This window comes from Lontra canadensis, unplaced genomic scaffold (genome assembly GCF_010015895.1).
Source record: "Lontra canadensis isolate GAN:19392208 unplaced genomic scaffold, GSC_riverotter_1.0 scaffold5, whole genome shotgun sequence".
Lineage (NCBI taxonomy): Eukaryota > Metazoa > Chordata > Mammalia > Carnivora > Mustelidae > Lontra > Lontra canadensis.
In genome coordinates, this window is record NW_022630999.1 from 16,377,655 (window position 1) to 16,398,497 (window position 20,843).

General features: G+C 53.6%; 1 protein-coding gene across 10 annotated transcripts in view; it reads left to right on the plus strand.

Moving 5' to 3' along the window:
- TCOF1 (treacle ribosome biogenesis factor 1) overlaps positions 1–20,843 on the plus strand; it is a 37,178-nt gene that overhangs the window by 415 nt on the left and 15,920 nt on the right. For 6 of the 10 annotated variants that reach the window (XM_032851543.1, XM_032851547.1, XM_032851544.1 and 3 more), the window contains exons 2-17: positions 2,118–2,173; positions 5,025–5,206; positions 7,224–7,297; positions 8,038–8,224; positions 8,834–8,907; positions 10,701–10,931; positions 12,159–12,371; positions 12,592–12,807; positions 12,969–13,133; positions 13,299–13,475; positions 13,634–13,885; positions 13,976–14,182; positions 18,784–18,921; positions 19,114–19,299; positions 19,382–19,564; positions 19,727–19,867. In XM_032851543.1, the coding sequence (XP_032707434.1) occupies positions 2,118–2,173; positions 5,025–5,206; positions 7,224–7,297; positions 8,038–8,224; positions 8,834–8,907; positions 10,701–10,931; positions 12,159–12,371; positions 12,592–12,807; positions 12,969–13,133; positions 13,299–13,475; positions 13,634–13,885; positions 13,976–14,182; positions 18,784–18,921; positions 19,114–19,299; positions 19,382–19,564; positions 19,727–19,867 (2,682 nt within the window). The remainder of the gene's footprint in view (positions 1–2,117; positions 2,174–5,024; positions 5,207–7,223; positions 7,298–8,037; positions 8,225–8,833; positions 8,908–10,700; positions 10,932–12,158; positions 12,372–12,591; positions 12,808–12,968; positions 13,134–13,298; positions 13,476–13,633; positions 13,886–13,975; positions 14,183–18,783; positions 18,922–19,113; positions 19,300–19,381; positions 19,565–19,726; positions 19,868–20,843) is intronic. The other 4 variants (XM_032851548.1, XM_032851551.1, XM_032851552.1 and 1 more) reach the window with 1 other exon arrangement.

The window sequence follows — 20,843 nt, forward strand, 5'->3', positions numbered from 1 at the left end:
ATTCCCGCGCCCCGTACCTCCACCCCCTTCCCGGTAGTGGCGGTTTAAAGTTTCCGAAGTCTCGGGCCACGTGGCTCAGCGCGGCCCGGGAGGGCTGGAGGGTTGCTCAGAGTCTGAGGGGTGAATTGCCGCAGACCCCGGGAAGGGTGAGGAGGACACAGAGCGCCGAGGGAAGGGGCTTGTGGCCCCTTACTTGAGGTGAAACTCCGGCCCTCATCCCACCGATACTGAGTCAGACAGCTTTGGAATGCGAGCTTGTGATGGAGTCATTGCTTACTTCATTCATTTTTTTCAGCAACTCACTCTGGTACTCAGGGTGCTATTGATAGACTGTTGAGCAAGGTCCCCCAGCCCTCCTAGGGTTTATAATCTAAATCTGGTAGGTGAGGTGGACATAAATCAAGAATCACAAAAGTAACACGTTAGGTGCCAAGAATGAGAGGTGTAGAGTGATAAGACAGGGATGGCAAATTGCCAGTGTCAGGGATATCCAGGACTGCTTTCCCCGGGATGTGGAAGTTGATTTGAGACCTGAGAGAAAGGAGGTGGATATTCCAGGCAGAGGTGCTAATGCCCTGTGGTGGGAGGGAACTTTCTGCATTTGTACTGGCCTCTAGAAAGTCCGTTGTGGCTGAAGTGTGAAGTACAAGGTGACAGAAGGGGTAGGGAGCAGACTAGAGCCCTGCTGTAGTTGGTTTGGTCTTCATCTGAAGATCAGTGGTAAGTCACTGGAGGGTTTTAAGCTGGTAAAGTGGATATTGATCTGATTAGTCTTGCCTTTGGCTGTGGTGTGGGCTCTGGTTCTGATGCTTGCTTCTGGGATCTCCCTAAAGAGTAATGGGCCAAGACTTTATCCAAGCTTTTCTCAACCCTCTTTGGACCTTGATTGTCTTTTTACTCCATGTAGATCACTTAACAGGTAAGTGGGGTAAGAGACAGTACCCATCTTCACTGGGGCATTTGTCTAGGCCAAAGTATCCTGTGCTCATGGAGCATACAATGTAGCAGGAGCAGACAGATGACAAATATTAAAAAAAAAAAAAAGTTAATGATACAGTGTGTTCAGTGATCCTAGGTATTAGCTATAAAAGTAAGGCAGGCAAGGAGGATAAGGAATATCAGGGTTCAGTTATAAATAGGGTGATCAGGAAGCCCCACTGGGAAGGTGACATTTCACCTCTGAGAGGACAGAGACCTTAAGGAAGTGAGGGAGTGAGCTATGTAGTTATCAGGAAAGAGCATTCCAGGCAGAAAGAATAGCAGCACTTTTGAGGGCCAGTAAGGAAACAAGTGTGCCTTGGGCAGAGCAGAGTGAAATTGACAATTGGAGTCTGTGTGTTACCAGCCCCTGTGCTGGGCACTGACTAGAATATCTTGTTCAGGCCTGATAGTGTCCTGCTAGGGGGGTTCTGCTCTTATCCCTGTGTTATAAAGAAGTAGCCCAGAGTCTGATGAGGCAAAGAGATTAGCTCAGCCAATTAGTGGAGGAGCTCTGCCTGACTCTAGATGCAGCCTCTTGGCCATTGTGCCTGAATTCCTGATGCTTCCCTCACCTCACATTGCTCACTTGACCTCTCTGGGGCACTTGACACCCTGGGTTCTTGACATTTACAGAGTGGGCCATCTGGCCTTGGCTCCAGAGGGCTGGATTCCACCCGGTTCCCTCTGCTTCTACCAAGGGCTGGCATCAGTCTCTTCCCAGCAGAGGAGTGGACCACAGAAATGCCACTGGACACCTTGGATGTCTGGGCTGTGGTTCGTACTGCCCTGGGAAGGTTGACCCACCCGGCATTTCAGAGACTCTTGAAAGGCTGGGGGTGGAAAAAACTCTGTCTTGTGACCTCTAAGCGTGGAGAGTGCCCTGAAGGTCCGGGGCTGCTGGATAGATGCTAGCCTGGAACATTCTAACTCCAGTCTTTCAGAGGTACCTCTCGCTGACAACATTGTCTTAAAAGGTTTTAGCTGGAACTACTTGCCCTCCTTGTCTCTGGAAGGTTTGAGTGGTACTGACTGGGGCAAGCACAAAAGGTCTCCCATGAGGTTGTGGAGAGTTGGGCCCAAGGAGGACTCATATTGTGCTGGGAGTTAATTGCTGCTTTCTCTTTACTTCTCTGCAGAAAAGTTTCCTGACTCAGCCTGTAACCCTTATGGACATCTATACTCACTGGCAACAGTAAGTCTGACGGGGCTGGAAGAGTGGAGTAGGGACACCCCAAGCCATCAGCTTGAAATAAGCTAGGATTCTGATCTGGTCTGCAGTCTGTCTACATAGCCCACTGTGGACACTGGCTTTGCCCCTGAGAAGCCAGGTCATAGCTATGGGTGTCTGATAGTGAGAGAGGACATTGAGAGCTGTGTTCAGTGCTTCCAAGGACCACAGCTTCTCAGCAGCTTGTTACTCATTCAGTCACCAAACATGTATGACGTACCTCCCTGCTAAGTGCCAGGTCCTGTTCTAAGTATGGAGATAACTGTTGTGAGTGAGACAGACATGATTCCTTCTTTCCTGGAGCTGACATTGGAGTCAGGTAGGCATGCCTCAAAGAATGAAACAAATAAATATAAAATTAAAATGGCAGTAACGATTATGAAAAAGGACCTGGTGCCAAGACCCCATAAACAGGTTAGCTGGGCCTCATTTAGGGGTTTCGGGGAGGTTTCCCTGTGATGACCTTTGGTGTAAGGGCTGCAGGGAGTGGGGGAGGGAATGAGGCAGTAGGTCTGGAGAGGCAGGTAGAGTGGGCCTGGCAGAAGGAACTGCCCGGGCTGAGGCCTGTGGCTACAGTCACAGGGCAGAAGAGGCTGGATGGCTCGCAGAGTCGACCCATGCAAGGCCTCATCGTCCGTGGTGAGAAGTTGCGTCTTTGCCCCAAGAGCAGTGGGGGCCATGAAAGTGTGCAGTGGAGAGTGGTGAGATCACTCTGCAGGATGGCTTGGCTGGTTGGGGCTATGGACACCATCATCCAGGCAAGAGCTGATGGGGTTTGAGACAGGAATAACAGAGGGGGTGTAGAGTCAGACAGTCAGTTCCAGGAATATTAGGGGACGAGACCGAGAGCTGTGGATGGTCTGGAGGGGTGGGCTCGTTGACTCCCAGGTGCCTGGCCTATGCACTTGCATGGAAGGTGGGCTTCAGCATGGAGCAAGAAGCAAGCCCAGTTTGGAGGGAGAAGGAGGACATGTTGCGTGTGAAATGTCTGTGAAACATGCAGAAACAGGAAAGGCGGGGGGTAATCCAAAGGCATATCAACAGAAGAATGGTTTGAGAGGGAGGGAAGGGGTAATCATCCTCTCTGTGAACTGGCCTGACCACAGTCATCCAGGGGAGTGAAGGACCTGCAGTCATGTCCCATGTTGAATGAATAGAAAATACTGAACTGTCCAGGATGGACGAGAGATGGCAAAGGGGCCGGTGATAGGTGTGCACATCTCTGAGGACAAAGGAAGTGGGCTGTTGTCTGGGGTCCTGAGAAACTGAAGTGCGACCCAGAGGTACTGCTTTAGGGAGACAAGCTTCAGCTTCTGAATACAAGCACTTGGTCATCAGAGCTATCCAGAAATGAGGTAGGCTACCTGTCATCAGAGGTGTGTAAGCAAGGGCGAGAATGATGTGGAAGAGATCCCAGCCTCCAGTGGAGAGCTAAGGTCTGTGAAGACCCTGTCAGCTCTCGGTTCTCAGCTACCCTCTGCTGTAAGGTAAGGTCAGAGTGCAGTTCCCTCCCTGCATTTCCTCTCCCTCACCCCCTTCAGCGTGTGCAGGTGTCTGGCACTTCCCTAGAGAACCGCTTCAGTGAGCCCCTTGTCACTGGTCCCTTCTGTGGGTGAGGGGTACTGAACGAGGACCTCACACCCACCAGAGGCAGCCTAGTCTAATGGTTCTCAGCAGAGTTCAAACCCAACAACTAGCTATATGACCTTGGGCAAACTTGGCTTCCTTGAGTCTGTGTCTTCATCTGTAAAATACAGTAATAGTAAATAAGGTGCTAAACCTGACCATTGGAGGTATATCCTCCCCCACGCCCAGTATTTATTGAGTGGCAGCTACTATGAGCCAGAACTGTTCTTAATATACCTGGGACGAACCAGAGAAGAATCCCCACCCTTATGAAACTTACATTCTGTTGGGGCGAGAGGAGCAAAATGAATTGATAAGTGTAATAAATGAAGCCTGTATTTCAGGGGAGTCCCAACAAATGGCCTTCCTGGGAACAGGGGACCACAAACTGTGACAGCACAGCTAGCCCAGCTGGAGAAGACAGGGCACAGACAGTGACACTGTCGGGATGGGAGGGTCAGGTCAGAGGATATGGTCCTTGTACACTGCAGGGGCTCAGCCATCTGGGTGCTTGTCCTGCCCATGCCCCAGACTTCCCAAATTCTTCCTCTCTCACCCTGAGCAAGTCAGTTGTTCATTTTTTTTAGCTGTAAGCTAACATGCTGAAGATACATAGTGAGCTAGCAGAGGTTCCTGCCAGCACCCTCTCCCCGCCCCAGGGTTTGATGATGTAGCTGGGGAGTCAGGCAGGAAGTCAGTAGAATAGCAGGAGGGAGAAAAGTGCTCTGAAGAAAACGAAACAGGATGGCAGGGCAGAGACTGGCGGGGTTGGGCCATGACCAGGCAGGGCCTTTGAGGAGTCTGTGTTCGCGCTGAGGCCTGAAGCACAGGAAGGAGCTGAGCAGGGTCTTCCAGAAAGAGGGCAGTGCTGGTGCTTCAAGTTCTGGAGGAGTGGGGGAGTCTGGATGATCCTATGAACAGCGTACAGGGGCTGGCTCATCACACTCAGTAATGGTTGGCCATTGTTATATAATGTTATTGATTGACCTTTCCTGGTTATTTTGAAGACTAATAGTTTATGAAATGTGTGAAAATGCAGAATACAAGTGTATTACACCATGTTCTCAAACCCTCCGTGCACATTTCCTTGGGGAGCGGGGGTGGGGGGGTGGGGGCATGTCTTTCTTTTCAAATCTCCTGGAAGTGCCCTTGCCACCTGGTTGGTACAGCCAGTCACTTCGTCCTGCAGAACCTCAGAGGTTGGCCAGAAGCGGAAGGCGGAGGAGGATGCAGCGCTGCAGGCTAAGAAGACCCGAGTGTCAGACCCCATTAGCAGCTCTGAGAGCTCGGAAGAGGAGGAGGAGGAGGAGGCAGAAGCTGAAGCCGCCAAAGCCAGTAAGCAGGCCCTGCCTGCTGGGGGAGCTCCTGCCGGTGTGTTTGTAGGGGCTCGGCCCAGGGCCCTGCAGCTTCCGGGGGGCAGGCGTTTGGATGTTGGGTTGTTCCGGGGGGAGAGCCCACCTCCAGCTTCTCCTCCAGTGAGCCCTGGGAAGACCAGGACCTTTTAGAGAGAAGATTGGAAGCATCTCACATACCTCTTGCAGTATTTAGTTGAGCCCTTTCTCGTGCCAAACATCGTGTCCCGGGTACTGGGAATCCAGTGGCGAACAAAAACTGAGCTGGGCCCTTACAGTCTGATTTGAGGTACAGCAGCTACATTGTTGCAAGCCCCCCGGTGAGTCTGATGAAGATGGAAAGAAGCCCACATTTGTGGAAGAGCTGCTGGAAGGATCTCAGAGGGCAGCTGACAGGCACCCCTTCTGTTTTGCCTGTGGGCTGCCAGGGGAGGGGCTGTGCTTCCTGTCATTCTGGAAGAGTACAAGGTAGCGCAGGGAGGCTCACCTGGGCACTCTGGTCTCAGAGCTTTCACCGGGTGACCCCGAGAGGCCTGCCCAGCCCCTTCTGCCCAAGTCCTCAGGACGGTTCGTACTTTAACAAACATAGCTGTAACTCCACAGAGGAATCGTCCTTTTTCTCTGCAAGGTTATTGGGTTTTGCTCACAAAGAAGGTAATTTCTTGATTTTAGGTATATTTTCCGATTGTAAAAGAAATCCAGGATTCCCTGTGGACTATTCGTTGTAGGATTTACAAAAATGGTTAAAAAGACGGGGAAAAATTACCCATACTCTATCGCCTATGATTTGGCAAATTATTCTTCCATTTATTTTTCCTGAGCATGTTTTTAAAAATATTCAAGATCATATTAAATATATCTTATATCTTTCTTAATCTTCTAAAATTATAAATGCAGAACAGGTTCACTTTGAATCATACAAAAGCACATGGAAGAAAAATGAGTGGTGTTCTGATCTCCTATCCTGGTTCCCTTTCTCCCCCATATGTATCCTAGCGGGTGGCTTTACAGCTGTCCCCTTTGCATCTGAGCCTACGGACAGCTGTCCGTATGTGCATACATCCATAGCTCCGTGCTGTGAAACACAAAAACTGGTCAATTTCATACTGACTTATATCTGATATTAATGAATTTTTATTTAGTGAGTCTTAGTGATATTAATTTTCCTGTGATAAGGGAATCGTAATCAAGTCCCCGTTGAGAGAAGCATATGGAAATATTTGTGGGCAGCGTGGTACATGTCTGGCATTCTCTTCAGAATCATACTTGATGGGGAAGGGAGCCAGAGAGGCTGGTTGACATCACATTGGCCACAAGTTGGTAATGGTTGGTGCTGTGTGGTTCGCTCTACTTCCTCTCCACTTACAAATGCATCTGAAATTAAAAAGAGAGGGAGATGGAGTTAAATGCCAGGAAGGGAGTTAGACTATGCCATTAATCTCTGCAGTGTCCTTTTGCATTCACAGCACGCCCTAGAAATCTTGTCCTGTCTGAGCTCTAGGGAGACAGTCCCCTGGTGTAAGAGCACCAGGAATCTCTAAGTCTTAACATCTGACCAGTTCCCGGGCCCATGTTCAGCTGCCTTTCCACTAGAAACCTTGGAAATCCTGAGCAGCTTTCTGTGTGGCCCGAGGGCGGGTGGGCTGACCACCGTCCCTGTCCTGCTGAGTGACTCAGGCTACAGCGTGGTCGCCTGCGGGGCTGGCCCACCCTGAAGTGGGGCCTTGCCATCGAGGTAGTATGCAGCATGCCTGTGAGCCAGCCCTTTCCTCTGGGGGCTCCAGTGTCTCATGCCAGCCAGGGCTCCCTGGGGGATGCAGATCCGTGGCTTTCATGTCGCCCTGCCCTCTTGCTCCTTCTGGCTGTGGCTCCTGCACCCCAGAGCTCTTTCCCACAAGTCTGGGCTCAGCCTCAGGTCTTCGTGCCAGCACCAGGCAGCCATACCAGTTGAACCGTCTGGTGAGCTGATACCTCTTGTCTGTTCTCAATGAGAAAAAGCTCACCTGGCTCAGCCTGAGGGTGTTTCTGTCTTACAGCCCCAAGACTAGCGGCTACCAACTCCTCAGCGGCGGGGCCGGTTTTGCCGTCGGGTGCAAAGGAGAAAGCCAAGGTGAGTAGGACCACCTTTGAAGCTGTGGCCTGTGGGAGTGAAGTGCCTTACAGGGGGACAGTCCCCTGTGTCAGAGAAGGATAGGGTTGTGGATAACAGTCTGACTTGGATTCAGATGTCAGCCTTTATCACCAGTCATGTGACCCTAGCACGTCCCTTCACCTCTCTGGGCCTCAGTTTCCTTTTCTGTAAGGTGGATACATTTTTACACTGCTCCAGGCCCCTACAGCATGCACATGTAACAGCTTCTTTCCCCGTCATCCCTGCAGTCGCCTGTTCAGCCAACAACTTGTGACCCATCTAGTTATTTTCTGGGCACCATGGGAGGCAGTGGGGCGCCCCACAGTGAATGAGACGCATGTGGTTCTGAAAGCAAGAAGCTCATTTTCTAGACTGAAACCACTCAGAGTGGAAGACCATGCGCTGGTAGTGGAGGAGGCAGCGTTAGAGACCCGAGGACACGTCCCTGACTGCCGGGCGCGCTCTCAGCCATGCCAAGTAGTGCTAGGAACCACAGCAGACCACTCAGTACCGCTTAGCAAGTAATTCCTGTGTCCCAGGAACTGCCACTGGGCATTCTCCAAGCCTCCATGAGGGCAGGTACCACTGTCAGCCCCACCTTAGAGATGAAGTAACTGACGGAGGGAGGGAATTTGCCCAAACTCGCACAGCTGGGAAGAGGTCTGTGCTCGTCATTCACTAGGCCGTATCCGGCGTGTCTGTCACCCCGTCCTTTGTAGGCGAAGACCAAGAAAGCCAGCAAGATGGTGAACTCCACACCACATCCGGCCTCTGGAAAAGCAGTGGCCCACCTTCTGTCTGGGAGGTCCCCCAGGAAGTCAGCAGGGCCCTTGGCAAATACCGTTCTGGTGTCAGAAACTGAGGAGGAGGGTGGCGTCCCGGCCCTCGGAACCACAGCCAAGCCTGGTGAGCAGCGCTGACCTCTAGCACCAAGCCCCCTGAGTTTGGGCTGGGGAGGCAGGCCCCGGGCACTGCTTTATTAGGCTGTGGGACATTCTGGAATTTAAAGGTTTGTCTCCGTGGCAGTAAGGGCTCCACACCTTGATGAGGGAGGGTCTGCTGCAAGGACAGGTCAGGCTTTGCCAAGGGAGTTGGAGCAGCCATGGGTGGTGATGGAGCATTTTCTGGTTTATTGTTCTCAGGTGGGCCCGGGGCCCACTGTAGAGGCTGAGACTCAAGTGAGAGCCTGGGTTTGCCTCAGTCTCTCATGTCAAATAGGCGTTTGCCTGCCTGCCTCAGTGTGATGATGGCAGGAGATCTCCGAGACATCAGATGCTGGCTTGTGTGTAGTAGGACCTGGTCTCTGACCCTTCCCAGGGCCACAGTGTGTGGGAACACGGAGATGGGTGGCCCGCGCCTCAGCTGTGGGGCTTCAGGATAGGTGGGGCTGAAGCTCGGCACGCAAGAAGCAAGCACAGGGCCTCTGCCTCTCATTGGCTGACGTGGCAGAGCGTTGGCGAGGGGAGGGCGGTCTGGAAGGGCAGTTCTTCAGTCCTCTCCCTCTTCCTCCCTCAGGAATGGCCTCAGCCAACCAGCTTGACAGCTCCAGCGAGGAGACCTCCAGCTCGAGCGATGAGACCTACGTGGAGGTAATTGCCACTGTCCTCAGGAGCTGCCGTCTAACCTCTAACCCTCCCAGCAGCCTGGCTGGAGCTTCACACACCAGTGGGGCCAAATCAGTTCTAGTGTTTCAGGCAGACTGGGAGCTGGAGAGGCTGAGACCTGGGGAGGGGAGCCAGGTGCTGCTTGTCATACCTTGGGCATGAGAGAGGTCTCAGGTTGGCAGGGAGAGATGTCAACCTGTCTGTGAGACAAGGGAAGGCTTCCTGGGAGAGGTGGCACTGGAGCACAGCCTTGACGCATAGGGGACTCACCAGGAAGGGATGTGGGGGAGGAAAGAGTGTTTCAGCAGGAAGAGCTGCACGAGCCAAGGGCCGGGGCAGGAGGGCGGCCATAGGTGGTATGGTCAGGTGAGTTGGGTGAGGGGTTCTGGGCCGGCTGGTGAATGCCAGGCCTAGGTGCATGGTCAGTGATGGTCAGGTGTTGGTCTGTGGCGTTAACCCCTCTCGTAGCTGTGATCAGGGAGTCACTCTTGATGGGGCATCCACGCCTTGGGAATATAGGGGCAGGCAGGAGGGACGTGGAGAGGACATGGAGGCGTCCTGGGAAGTTTGACTACAGTGTCGCAGGTCGCTAGAGGAAACGTAGAGAGCCCCGAGGGGCAGCAACAAGGCTGTGACACCGTGGACGAGGTGCAAGGGACAGAAGAGGGGTCAGAGTAGGCGGGGCCACAGTCCGCTGCCGGGCCAGGAGGATGGGCAGGAGGAGGTTGGGTTGTACTCTGGGCTATGTAAGAAGCCATTGCAAGGTTTCAGGCATGGAGGTAAGACGGCCTGATTTATGTTGGAGAGAGGTTGCTGGTTGTGGCCTGGGTTGGAGGACAGGGCAGAGGGAAAGCAGCGAGACTGTTGAAGCAGCTGGTGTAGTGAGGCTGATGGCAGGCCCCAGGGCGCCTACTAGAAAGGGCGTGTGGAGGGAGAACCAGCAGGATTTTGGGTGGGGGGAGTTGGTTTGGTGCCCAGAGTACTTCTCCCTTGTCTCCCGCCTCACCCAGTGAAGGTGGAGACCTTCCTCCTCTCTCTCCCAGGCCTGGCCAAAGGCTGCTCCCCACATCCCATTGCCACCCGGATACAGCCATCAGGGCTCCTCGGGCTCCCATTCCTCCCAGCCCTGCCACGGGAAAGGGGACCACTTCTGGCCCTGGAAAGCCAGCAGCCAGACTCACAGCTTTGGTGGGCCAAAGGCCATAGCAACTTGAGGAGATGGCTTCCCCAGGAACCCAAGGTCAGGTGAAATCTGATGACGGAGGTGGAGGTAGGGCATTGCCTACCTTGGAAATGTCAGGGTTTTAGAAGTATAAGAAAGCCCATAGCGGAGAGAAACGTGCCCCGGAAAGCAAGTGGCAAGACCAGAGTTCAAATCCTAGCCTCCTGGCCCTTGGGATGGCCACCATGATCAGATCCTGCAGTCGAAGGGGGGACGGGGTGAGCCTCCCGGTGGAGAGAGACTGCCCGTCTGGGCTGGGTGGACTGTGCATGCCAGGCGGCAGGGGAGCATAGTGTTAGAGGGTTCTGCCCCCAAGGCCACACAGTCACGGTTCTAGTCATGATTTTGCCCTTCATTTTGGTCTTGAATGACTCAACCTCCTCAACCTCCCTGAGCTTCTTGTCCTTTTTTGGAATGTGAGTGTAAAGATGGCGTCTGTCTCAGGGAGTTGAGAATCGGAGGATACAAGGAAAGGCCTTGATAAACCATAGAGCCTCTCCTACCCCTCAGAGGCAAAGAGGAGTAATTTCTCCCTAATTGCATTTTCTCATTCCAGATGAAACCTTCAGTAAAACCACCCCAGGTCAAAGCCTCACCAGTGCCTGCCAAGGACTCTCTAGGAAGAGGGGCAGCCCCAATGCCTGGGAAGGCAGGGGGTGTGACCCCCCAAGTCAGAGGAGGTGCCCTGACCCCAGCCAACAAGGCCAAGGTGCCAGAAAAGGACTCCGAGAGCAGCGAAGAGGAGTCTGAGAGTGAGGAGGGCGCCCCTGCGGAGCCGCCCCGCCAGGTGAGGCCTGGGGCAGACTACCCCCGGCGTCCCGGGCCCCCCTGCAGCCAGGGACTCTTCCATGGCCCCCAGAGGCCGGCCGGACGCCTGCATGACCAGCACCTCCACCAAATGAGCCTCACCTTGGCATTTGGGGGCCAGGAGGTGAGGGTGTGAAAATTGAGGGGCAAGGACAGTTGGGCTTGCTTCAGCCACCTGTGGAAATTGCCCTTCTTGCCCGAGTGGCAGCTTAGAAGGCTGCTTCCCATGGGGTGGTCCTAAACTCTGCTCTATCAGTAACTCCCCTTTACCTCAGTTTCCCTGTCTAATGAATGGATGTGGCCAGCTGGTCTTATTGTGAAGGGATTTAAGTTTTAATTGCTTGGTCATCTGGCTTCTCTGGCCAAATCATGGTTTGTTAGCTAACAGGAATCCTGTTAACTTCCATCTGCTGGGATCCCCTCCCCTGGGCAGGTGGCCAGGGCTCCTGGATCGTCTGAGGGAAAGCAGGGGCTGCTGGGAGGCTGTTGGGGTTGGAGAGCCAGGAGGAGGAAGCATCAGACAGTGGTGGGAAAAGGCCCCGCAGCCCTGAGCTGGCCAGGTGAGGCCCAGGAGGGGAGGTCCCGGTCCCCTCACAGGTCTGGGGAGGTGCAGTAAATAAGGTTCATTTTGCTGGGTGTTTAAGAGGAGGGTGAGGTGGGCTGTGCTGTAGGAATGGTAATTAAAGTAGAGTCCTCAGGGAAAGCCTTACAGAGACGTGGAGGACCTGAAGCAGGGCGGGGGCAGGGGCATGCACATGGACATTTAGACAGAAGTCATTCTGGTGGGGAGCACAGCAAGTGCCAAGGCCCTGAGGCAGCAGTGGGAGTGAGAATTGTTACACACAGGGTGCAGCAGTGGGCTAGGCCAGACCTGGTGCCTATGCTCCCAGAGCTCTCCCGCTGACGGGGAAGTCCAGCCGAGGGCAGCTCTGACCCCTGTGTGGGCATCAGGGAGGACTGCTGAAGGAATTGGTGTCTGTCTTGGACCCAAAGGAGGAGGCGGTGGTGGCCAAGTGGGACGGGCGGGGCTGGGAAGGCCCCAGAAGTGAGAGTGAAGCTGATAGGCCAGGCCTGAGCACCGATCAAGGTAGAGTGAGGAGAGTAGTGGGGGTGTCTTCTGGGCCCCAGCTAAGGCCTCCACTTTGTCCTGAGGTCCCCACCAGAGGGTGAGGAGGAGAGGAACAAACCACTCCTTCTCTTTTACTAGGTGAAGGCCTCAGACACAGTTGTCCAGGTCAGAGCTGCATCGGGTCCTGTCAAGGGGAACTCTGGGAAAGGGGCGACCCCAGCACCCCCTGGGAAGGCAGGGCCTGCAGCTGCGCAGGCCACGGCCGGGAAGCCAGAGGAGGACTCAGACAGCAGCAGTGAGGAGGAATCTGACAGCGAGGAGGAGGCGCCGGCTGCTAAGACACCACTTCAGGTGAGGCCTGGGAGGGGAAGGTCCGTGCAGCGCGAGCCCCTCCCCTGAAGGCCCTCTGAGGACTTGCTCTGCCATCTGCAAGAGCCCTAGACATGCTCAGAGCCCCACCCCAGCTCACCTCAGGTTTGTGTGGCGTCCTCTGCCCTGTCTGGTCTCTTGTGTCTCCTCCTCATGTCCACTCTCTGGGCTCCCTTCCCTGATTCCATTTGTCTCCCTCCAGGTGAAGCCTTCAGGGAAGACCCCCCAGGTCAAAGGTGCCTCAGCTTCTGCCAAGGAGTCCCCTAGGAAAGCAGCTCCTGCACTGCCCCCTGGCAAGGCAGGGCCTGTAGCCGCCCAGGTGGGGAAGAGGGAAGACGACGCAGAGAGTAGCACTGAGGAGTCCGACAGCGAGGAGGAGGCCCCAGCAGCTGTGCCCCCAGCCAAGAGCCCTGCTCAGGTGAGGGGGCAGGTGCCGCTGCTCGGAGAGCCCATCCGTTGGCTTGTCCTCCCCCTCCGCGCCTGGGGCCCTGCGCCCTGCGTTTGCCTTCCTCTCCTGTCTCCCCTCACACACAGTTCTCTGTGGGCCCCTGCCCTGATCTCGTCTGTTGTTACTTCCAGGCAAAACCTTTGGGGCAAAACTCCCAAGTCAGAGCTGCCTCGGGTCCTGTCAAGGGGGCCCCTCAGAAGGTGGGGCCGGCAGCCACCCCAGTAGGGAAACAGGAGGAGGACTCAGAGAGCAGCAGCGAGGAGGAATCAGACAGTGAGGCGGAGGCGCCGTCCCAGGTGAGGCGCCTGCCTGTAAGGCTCTTCTCTCCCACTCAGGGCCAGGAGCCGTCTTCCCCGGACCACACACACACACACACTGTCTCCGCTTGCCCTCTCAGTCTGTGTCTCTGCACACAGCCATGCTCTCCGCCCCCTCCCCTGATCTTGTGTGTCTCACTACAGGCAAAATCCTCTGGGAAGATCCAGGTCAGACCTGCCTCAGGTCCTGCCAAGGGGCCCCCTCAGAAGGCAGGGTCTGTGACCACCCAGGGCAAGGCCAAGGTGTCCAAGGATGACTCGGAGAGCAGTGAGGAGTCAGACAGTGACGAGAAGGCACCTGCAGCCCCGGCTCCAGCCCAGGTGGGGCTCAGGAGGGGCCTCGGTGCAGCCTGACCACCCCCGCCAGTCAGCTCCCCGGGGAGCAGAGGGGAAGGATGGCAGTGGGGCTCCACCCCAGAGCAGACGGGGGCTCTGAATTCAGGCTCCTTCTCTAGCTTCTGACTTCTGCTTCCTCTCAGGCAAAACCAGCTGTGAAAACACCCCAGATCAAGGCCTCCCCAAGGAAGGGCACCCCCATTACCCCAGCACCTGCCAAGGCCCCCCCAGCGCGAGTGGGCACGCCAGCTCCTTGGAAGGTGGGAGCAGCAACTTCTCCAGCCTGTGCCTCATCCCCAGCTATGGCCAGGGGCGTCCAGGGGCCAGAGGACTCTTCAAGCAGCGAGGAGTCCGACAGTGAGGAGGACCTCGCTCCTGCCCCAGCCGTGGGACAGGTGAGGCCAAGTTTATTCAGCTGACTCAGGGCCAGTGCTCACGTGGCCCCTGGGGCACCTGTGACCCGCTTCCGTCCCCTCTCATTCCAGGCAAAGCCTGTGGGGAAAGGTGTCACCGTGAAAACTGCCTCTACACCCACCAAAGGGCCCTCAGGCCAAGGGACTGCCGCAGCACCCCCTGGAAAGGCAGGGCCTGCAGTGGCCCCAGTCAAAGTCAAAGCTGAGCTGCCGGAAGACTCCTCGGAGAGCAGTGAGGAGGACTCTGACAGTGAGGAGGCGGCCAAAGCTCCTGCCCAGGTGAGGCCAAGGAAGAGCCAGTCCATAGCACCCACACCAGAGCCTGGGGCAGGGCTGAGGAGCGGCTTTTCTGGACTGTTCTTGCCCCCACCCCCGCCCCCTGCATGTGCAGAAACCTCAAGGGCAGCCTCAGCCCAGCCTCCTTCCCCACTTTTCACTCTGTCTCCTCCACCTATCAGAGGCAGCAGCGTCTTGCCGGTGGCCTTTTGAGCTCCTGTTGAGATTCCTTATGCCTTCCACAAGCTCTGTTGAGCAGCCCATCTGCCGGGCACTGTCCTGTCTCCCTCCGGGAGTTCCCAGTGTAGGTGGGGGCATGGACGTGTGCCCAGGTTACTCCAGCATGGTGTGCCAAGGTTGAGAATAGAGCTTGTACGTGGGCTAACAACATGGCAGGTGATGGCATCTAGGGGTTTCCAGGAAGGAGGGCCTCCTGGAGGAAGTGGCATTGGGAAATCTGGGCTGAAAGAGCCGGCGGGAGGGCGGAGTGTTCTAGGCAAAGAAACTAGCCTGTATGAAGGCCCAAAGGGTGGGAGGGCACTTGGCCTGAGTGAACTGCCCCAAGCAGAGCATTTGGCGGGATCCCTGAGGGAGCAGGTAGGGCAGGGGCAGACGGCAGGGGGTTTGGAGCCAGACTGCCTGGGTTCAGGTCCTAGCAACATGTCCTAGCAAGTGAGGAATCCACGCAGGACCTTGGTTTTACTCGTCTGTAAATTGGAAATCTGCCTTCGAAGGATTGAGAAGGTAATGGGGTCTCACCTGCACACCCAGCAAGGGGCCTGCGCAGTGCAGGCTCGTTCATCGACCCTGGGAGGGGGCCAGGCTGATGGGGAGCAGACTCAGGAGTCCCCTCCCAGCCTGGAAGAGAGAAGTTGGGGAAAGTGAAGATCACTCATGCCCTGTGCTCACTCACCATCTTATTATTTGTAATTGTCGCTCTTTAGTCATTTCTTTTTTTTCCCTATATCAAAGCACACATTTTCTATAATTTTTGTTCGTTTGTTTGTTTCCCTCTCCCTTTTGCTTTGTGGGACACAGGTTCCTGTGATTCCGCTAGTGAGGTTTTGACCTGTGTGCAGGCCCTGTTGGAGTCCTAGCCCAACAGCTCTTATCCTGTTTGTAAGCTACAGACATGTCCCAATGCCTGAAAAGTTTCGTTGTGCTCATTGCTTCAGTGTCTGAGCCTCCCATCAGTACCATTAGTCGAGTGTTTGCTCGCTTTGGTTTCTGGAGGTGGAAATTAGAGCTTAGAAGAGTTGGTTGCTGACCTGCTTCAGCCCAGCCAGGGAGGGTCTGAGCTGGGCCTAGGCCCCAGCATGCCTGCCTCAAAAGCCTTTGACTTTCATATATCCTTCTGCTGCATCTTGGCCCAGACTTTTCCAACCACAGACATGATTATGCTCTGGGGCTTTACTTTCTTCCAACACACAAAATAAAACGGCTAATCCCTCTCTAGGGGCCCAGCTTTATAGCCTGTTGCCCTGTCAGAAGATGGTGCTTACCCCTAGCTTCAGGAGGCCTGACTTGCCTCCGCTGAGACAGGCGGCTCTGATAGGAGTCTTATCTGAAGGATAAGGATAATCAAGCCTCTGTTGCGGGGTTCTGGTGGGGATGAACTGAGAATCCTCGTATGGCTTCCCTCGCAGAATGCCATCTGTGCACACTGAGTGCGTCCCGCACGCTCAGTACTGCTGGGGTCAAGTGAGTCACACAGTCTCTGCTCTGCTCAGAGACCCTAGCCAGCTCAAAGGAAGCTGTCCATGTGAGAGCTGAGGTTCAGAACAAAGTAACAAACACAGGACTGGTTCTGGAAAACCAGATGTGCCAGAGACAGAGAAGGAGGTGATTCTCCATTGAAATGCCATAGGAAGAGAGCCCTTGTGTGAAAGGGGTGGGAGAAATGGCCAGTTGGCCTGTGATGATTGGCTGAATAAGTGGGAGGATGCCTTTAGGGCCTGACCTTGTGTTGTATGTTGACTGTACATCTTTTTCTTCTTTTCTTTCCTTTTTTTTTTTTTTTTTTTTTTAAGATTGTATTTATTCATCAGCACAAGCAGGGGGAGCAGCAGACAGAGGGAGAAGCAGGCTCCCCACTAAGCAAGGAGCCTGATGCGGGACTCGATCCCAGGACCCTGGGATCCTGACCTGAACTGAAGGCAGTCACTTAACCAACTGAGTCACCCAGGTGTCCTTGTTGATACTACATCTTACGACATTATATTTGCTTACCTGTTTTCTTTGCTTTTATAGATTCCTTGGGATTTTCTTTTTTTTTAAGATTTTATTTATTTATTTGACAGACAGAGATTACAGGTAGGCAGAGAGGCAGGCAGAGAGAGAGGAAGGGAAGCAGCCTCCATGCTGAGCAAAAAGCCCGATGCGGGGCTTGATCCCAGGACACTGGGATCACGACCTGAGCCGAAGGCAGAGGCTTTAACCCACTGAGCCACCCAGGCGCCCCTCCTTGGGATTTTCTATATACAAAGCATGTTGTCTGTGAACAAGGGCAGTTTTACTTTTTCCTCTTCAGTCTAGACAGCGTATATTTCTTTTTCTTGTCTTACTGCACTGGCTAGACCCTCAGGTACAATGTTGAATAGCAATGGTGAGAACAGCCAGCCTGGCCTTTTTTCTCATTTAGGGTATAGCATTCAGTGTTTTCACTGGTTAGTATGATTTTAGCTTTTTAGCTCTAAGTTTTTCAAAGATGCCCTTTATCAGGATGAGGAAGTTCTTTTTTCTTTTCTTTTCTTTTTAAGATTTTATTTTTAAGTACATTCTACACCCAACGTGGGGCTTAAACTCACAGCCACAAGATCAAGAGTCCCATGCTCCACTGACTGAGCCAGCCAGCTGCCCCCAAGGAAGTTCTTTTCTGCTCTTAGTTTGTTGAGTTTTTATTGTGAGGTTTGGAGTTGAATTTTTGTCAAATGCTTTTCTTCTCTTGAAGTGATCTTACTGTTTTGTTTTGGTTTTTTTTTTCCCGTCTGTTAATGTGATATATTTCTTGTAGTTGATTTTTAGGTATTAAATCAACCCTTCATTCTTGCAATAAATCCCACTGGGACATGCTGTCTGCTCCTTTTCTGTTGTTGGATTTGGTTTGCTACAGTTTTTGCGTCTATATCCGTCAGGAATATTAGTCTGTAGTTTTTGTGTGATGTGTTGGCCTGGGTTTGGTATCTGGGTGACACTGACCTCGTGAAATGGGTTTGGTAGTATTCTCTCCTTTGTTTCCTGAGGGTTTATGTTGGATTGGTATTACTTCTTCCTTAGTAGAATTCACCAATAAGGATACGTGGGCCTGGATTTTTTGTGTGTGGAAGATTTTTTAATTATTAAGTCAATATCAAAAACTATTATGGGTCTATTCAGGTTTTTTTTGCTTCATGAGTCCTATTTTGTACTGTATTAACACTTGTGAGGTCACCTTAGTGCTGGTGTCTCTGTTTTCTTAAGTTAATGTAAAAGACCTTGCTCCTCTCTGGATGACTTTTCTGTGCTGATGAGCACCTTGACCTTTGCCAGACACAGTCTGTGCTTGAGAACACTTTCTTTCTTGAAGTACTGATTCTTAGTTTCACTTGGTCTCATGTGGATGGGGAAGTCACTGATCAGATGACATCTCTGAATGAGTCATGGGCCTAGAGACACTGAGATTCCTCATTCTGCCTCACATTAGCCCAGTTTGCTTTCACACTCCTGTCCGCGATCTTATCATCAAAGGTTTTACTCCTTGTTGCCCTCATCTTTCTAGGTCTGTGTTTGCTTGGATACCCCGAGAGAGTTTGGGGGAATCCCTTGGATATCAGTTAAGATTAGGTTTAACTGAAGAAAACCTCAGACAGCCATGGTTTTCTGTCTTCTTCCGCCATCTTGAGTACCTGGCTCCTGCCTCATATGCTATTATGGCTGCTAGAGCTCCAGCTGTTACCTCAGCATTTCTTCCAGCTGGAAGGAAGAAGACCATGTTTTCGGGGCGCTGGGTGGCTCAGTGGGTTAAGGCCTCTGCCTTTGGCTCGGGTCATGATCCCAGGGTCCTGGGATTGAGCCCTGCATCGGGCTCTCTGCTCAGCAGAGGGCCTGCTTCCTCCTCTCTCTCTCTGCCTGCCTCTCCACCTACTTGTGATATCTCTGTCAAATAAATAAATAAAATCTTAAAAAAAAAAAAAAGACCATGTTTTCAACTGTGTAAGAAAGTTGAATTGTATACTTGACTTCCATTCTGTTAGCCAGAAGTTAAACTCGTGGCCACCTAGTTGAAAAGGGAGCCTGGAAAAGTACATCTGCTCTGGGTAGGCTGGTGCTTAGCTAACACTAAGAAAAGTGCTCACAATAATGAGTTTATGTGCCAGGAACATGCTAAACACTGTGACTCTCCCACTTAATCCTCATGATAACCTTGTGGGTGGGCATTATTGTTAGCCCCATTTTACAGAGGAGGAAACTGAGGCCACAGAGGTTAGTGATTTGCCCAGCTTCGTACAGCTATTAAATGGAAGAGCAAGAATCCAAAGTCCAGCATCTGACTCCAGAATCAGAGTTCTTGGCTAACCACTCTGCTGCATCTCACCTTCTCCCATAATTCTTGTTTCTCCTTCCAGATGAAGGCCTCTATGAAAACTCCTCAGAGCAAAGCCAACCCAGCTCCCACCAGAGCAGCTTCAGCCAAAGGGGCAGCATCAGCTCCAGGAAAAGGGGTCATGGCAGCTGCTCAAGCCAAGCAGGAGTCCCCAGCCAAGGCAAGTGGGTCCAGAAGCCCAGGAGGCGCCAGAGGTGGGGAGGAGAGGAGGACCACACAGTTGGCTCAGCCTAGCCAGGGCTCTGCACAGGCGGGACAGACTTCTGCACAGTCACACCGTGAGTGGGCTTAACCTAAATGGAGCTGTGCTGTCTGCTTCCTTCCCCAATGCCGTTACCTTCTCACGATGCAGGTAAAGCCACCAGCGAGAACTCCCCAGAGCAATGCTGTCTCAGGGAGGAGCCAGGGGTCCTTGCCAGCTGTGGGAAAGGCAGTGGCCACAGCAGCCCCGGCACAGCCGGGGCCAATCAAGAGCCCACAGGAGGAGGACTCAGAGAGCAGCGAGGAGTCGGACAGTGATGGAGAGGTCCCCACTCAGGTGAGGCCCGGGGAGAGTGGAGAGCAGCTCTTGCGGTTCCTTTGGCTCTCTCCCCTAATTGTTTCTCTCACTCCTGGTGAAGCCTGCAGGGAAGAGCCCCCAGGTCAGAACTGCTTCAGCCCCCAGCAAGGAGTTCTCCAGGAAAGGGGCTGCAGCGGCCCCTCCCAAGAAGACAGGAGCCATGGCCACCCAGGCAGGGAAGCCAGAGGAGGACTCGGAGAGCAGCAGTGAGGAGTCTGACAGCGAGGAGGAGGCGCCAGCCCAGGTGAGGCCTAACGAGGAAGCCGCTGCAACACCAGGCCTCTGAGCTGCCGCCGCCCTCTCCGCACTCAGGACTTGGGTTCAGGGCCAGGTGAGGAAAGAAGACCAGATGAAAGCCGTGACTCCTGGACCCTTACCCCAGCGGCCATCCTCTGTGTCTCTTTAGGCGAAACCTGCTATAAAGCACCCGCAAACCAAGGCCTCCCTGATGAAAGGTGTCCCGGGCACTCCTGTATCCACCGAGGCCTCCGTAGCCCGAGGAGACACGCCAGCCCCACAGAAGGCGAGACCAGCAATTCCTGCCAAGGTAAATGAGGCTGAGAATACCAGGATGTCACAGGGTGTCTTCAGGCTTGGGCTGTGATGCAAGTACCAGGAGGCACCAGGGAGCTAGAGGAGTCCCCTCCCTCACCTGGGACCCCATGGAGAGCTTAGCCGGATGAAGCCTGGGGAGTGGGGAGAGGGAGGGAATGAGGAACCGACTTTGCTGTGGATGGTTTCCCTTCTGTCTGTGCAGAAGGCAGCAGGAGTAGCCTCGTCCTGCAGAAGTTCAGGGAAACAGACTCCAGGACAGAGAGGGCTCGTACGTGAGATGGCCTGGTAGCCGACATTGAGCCTTGGTGTCAGAAGAGGCAGTAGAAGGTGGTGGCAGCTAGGGCAAACTGGAGAGCTCTGGTCCCAACTAGAAAGACGGTCCCTGTCAACTCCAGCAGCAGATTATGACCTTGTGGAAATGTACCTCTATGTGGCCACATCTCTGTTTCTTAAGGGAAGCTGGAAATCCCTGTGCCAGGCCGAGCTCCTCCTCTCTTAGGTTTCTGGGTTTTTTTTTCAGAAGCTAAACAAGCACCAAGAAGTCTGTTAAATGCTTCTAGCACTGACCACTGTCTTCAGTGCATCAGACCAACTACAAACGCTCTTTCTCACTGGCAGAGATAAAGGGATGAAAGATGTTGGCCCTGCCCTCATGGGGCCTATAGTCAGTGGGACAAGATGAAGTAGCTAGATTATTGGAGAATATTCTGGTAGTGCTCTGTCCAATGGAGCTGGGAGAATAGGTGTCTAGCGGTTGGAAGAGATGATCGAGCAGAGCTTGAAGGAAGACCAGGGGTTCACCAGACAAAAAAGTAGAGCCAGGCACTCCAGGGCAGGGGTTTGCCAAGGGGAGGCAATGTGAAGCTAGGCGGGTTCCACCAGGGCCAGATGTCCTGTAAGCAGTAGTCACTTCTAGTTGCTTGTCACGTCTGTGGGGGCCTAAGTGCCAGACTGAGACACAAGGGTCC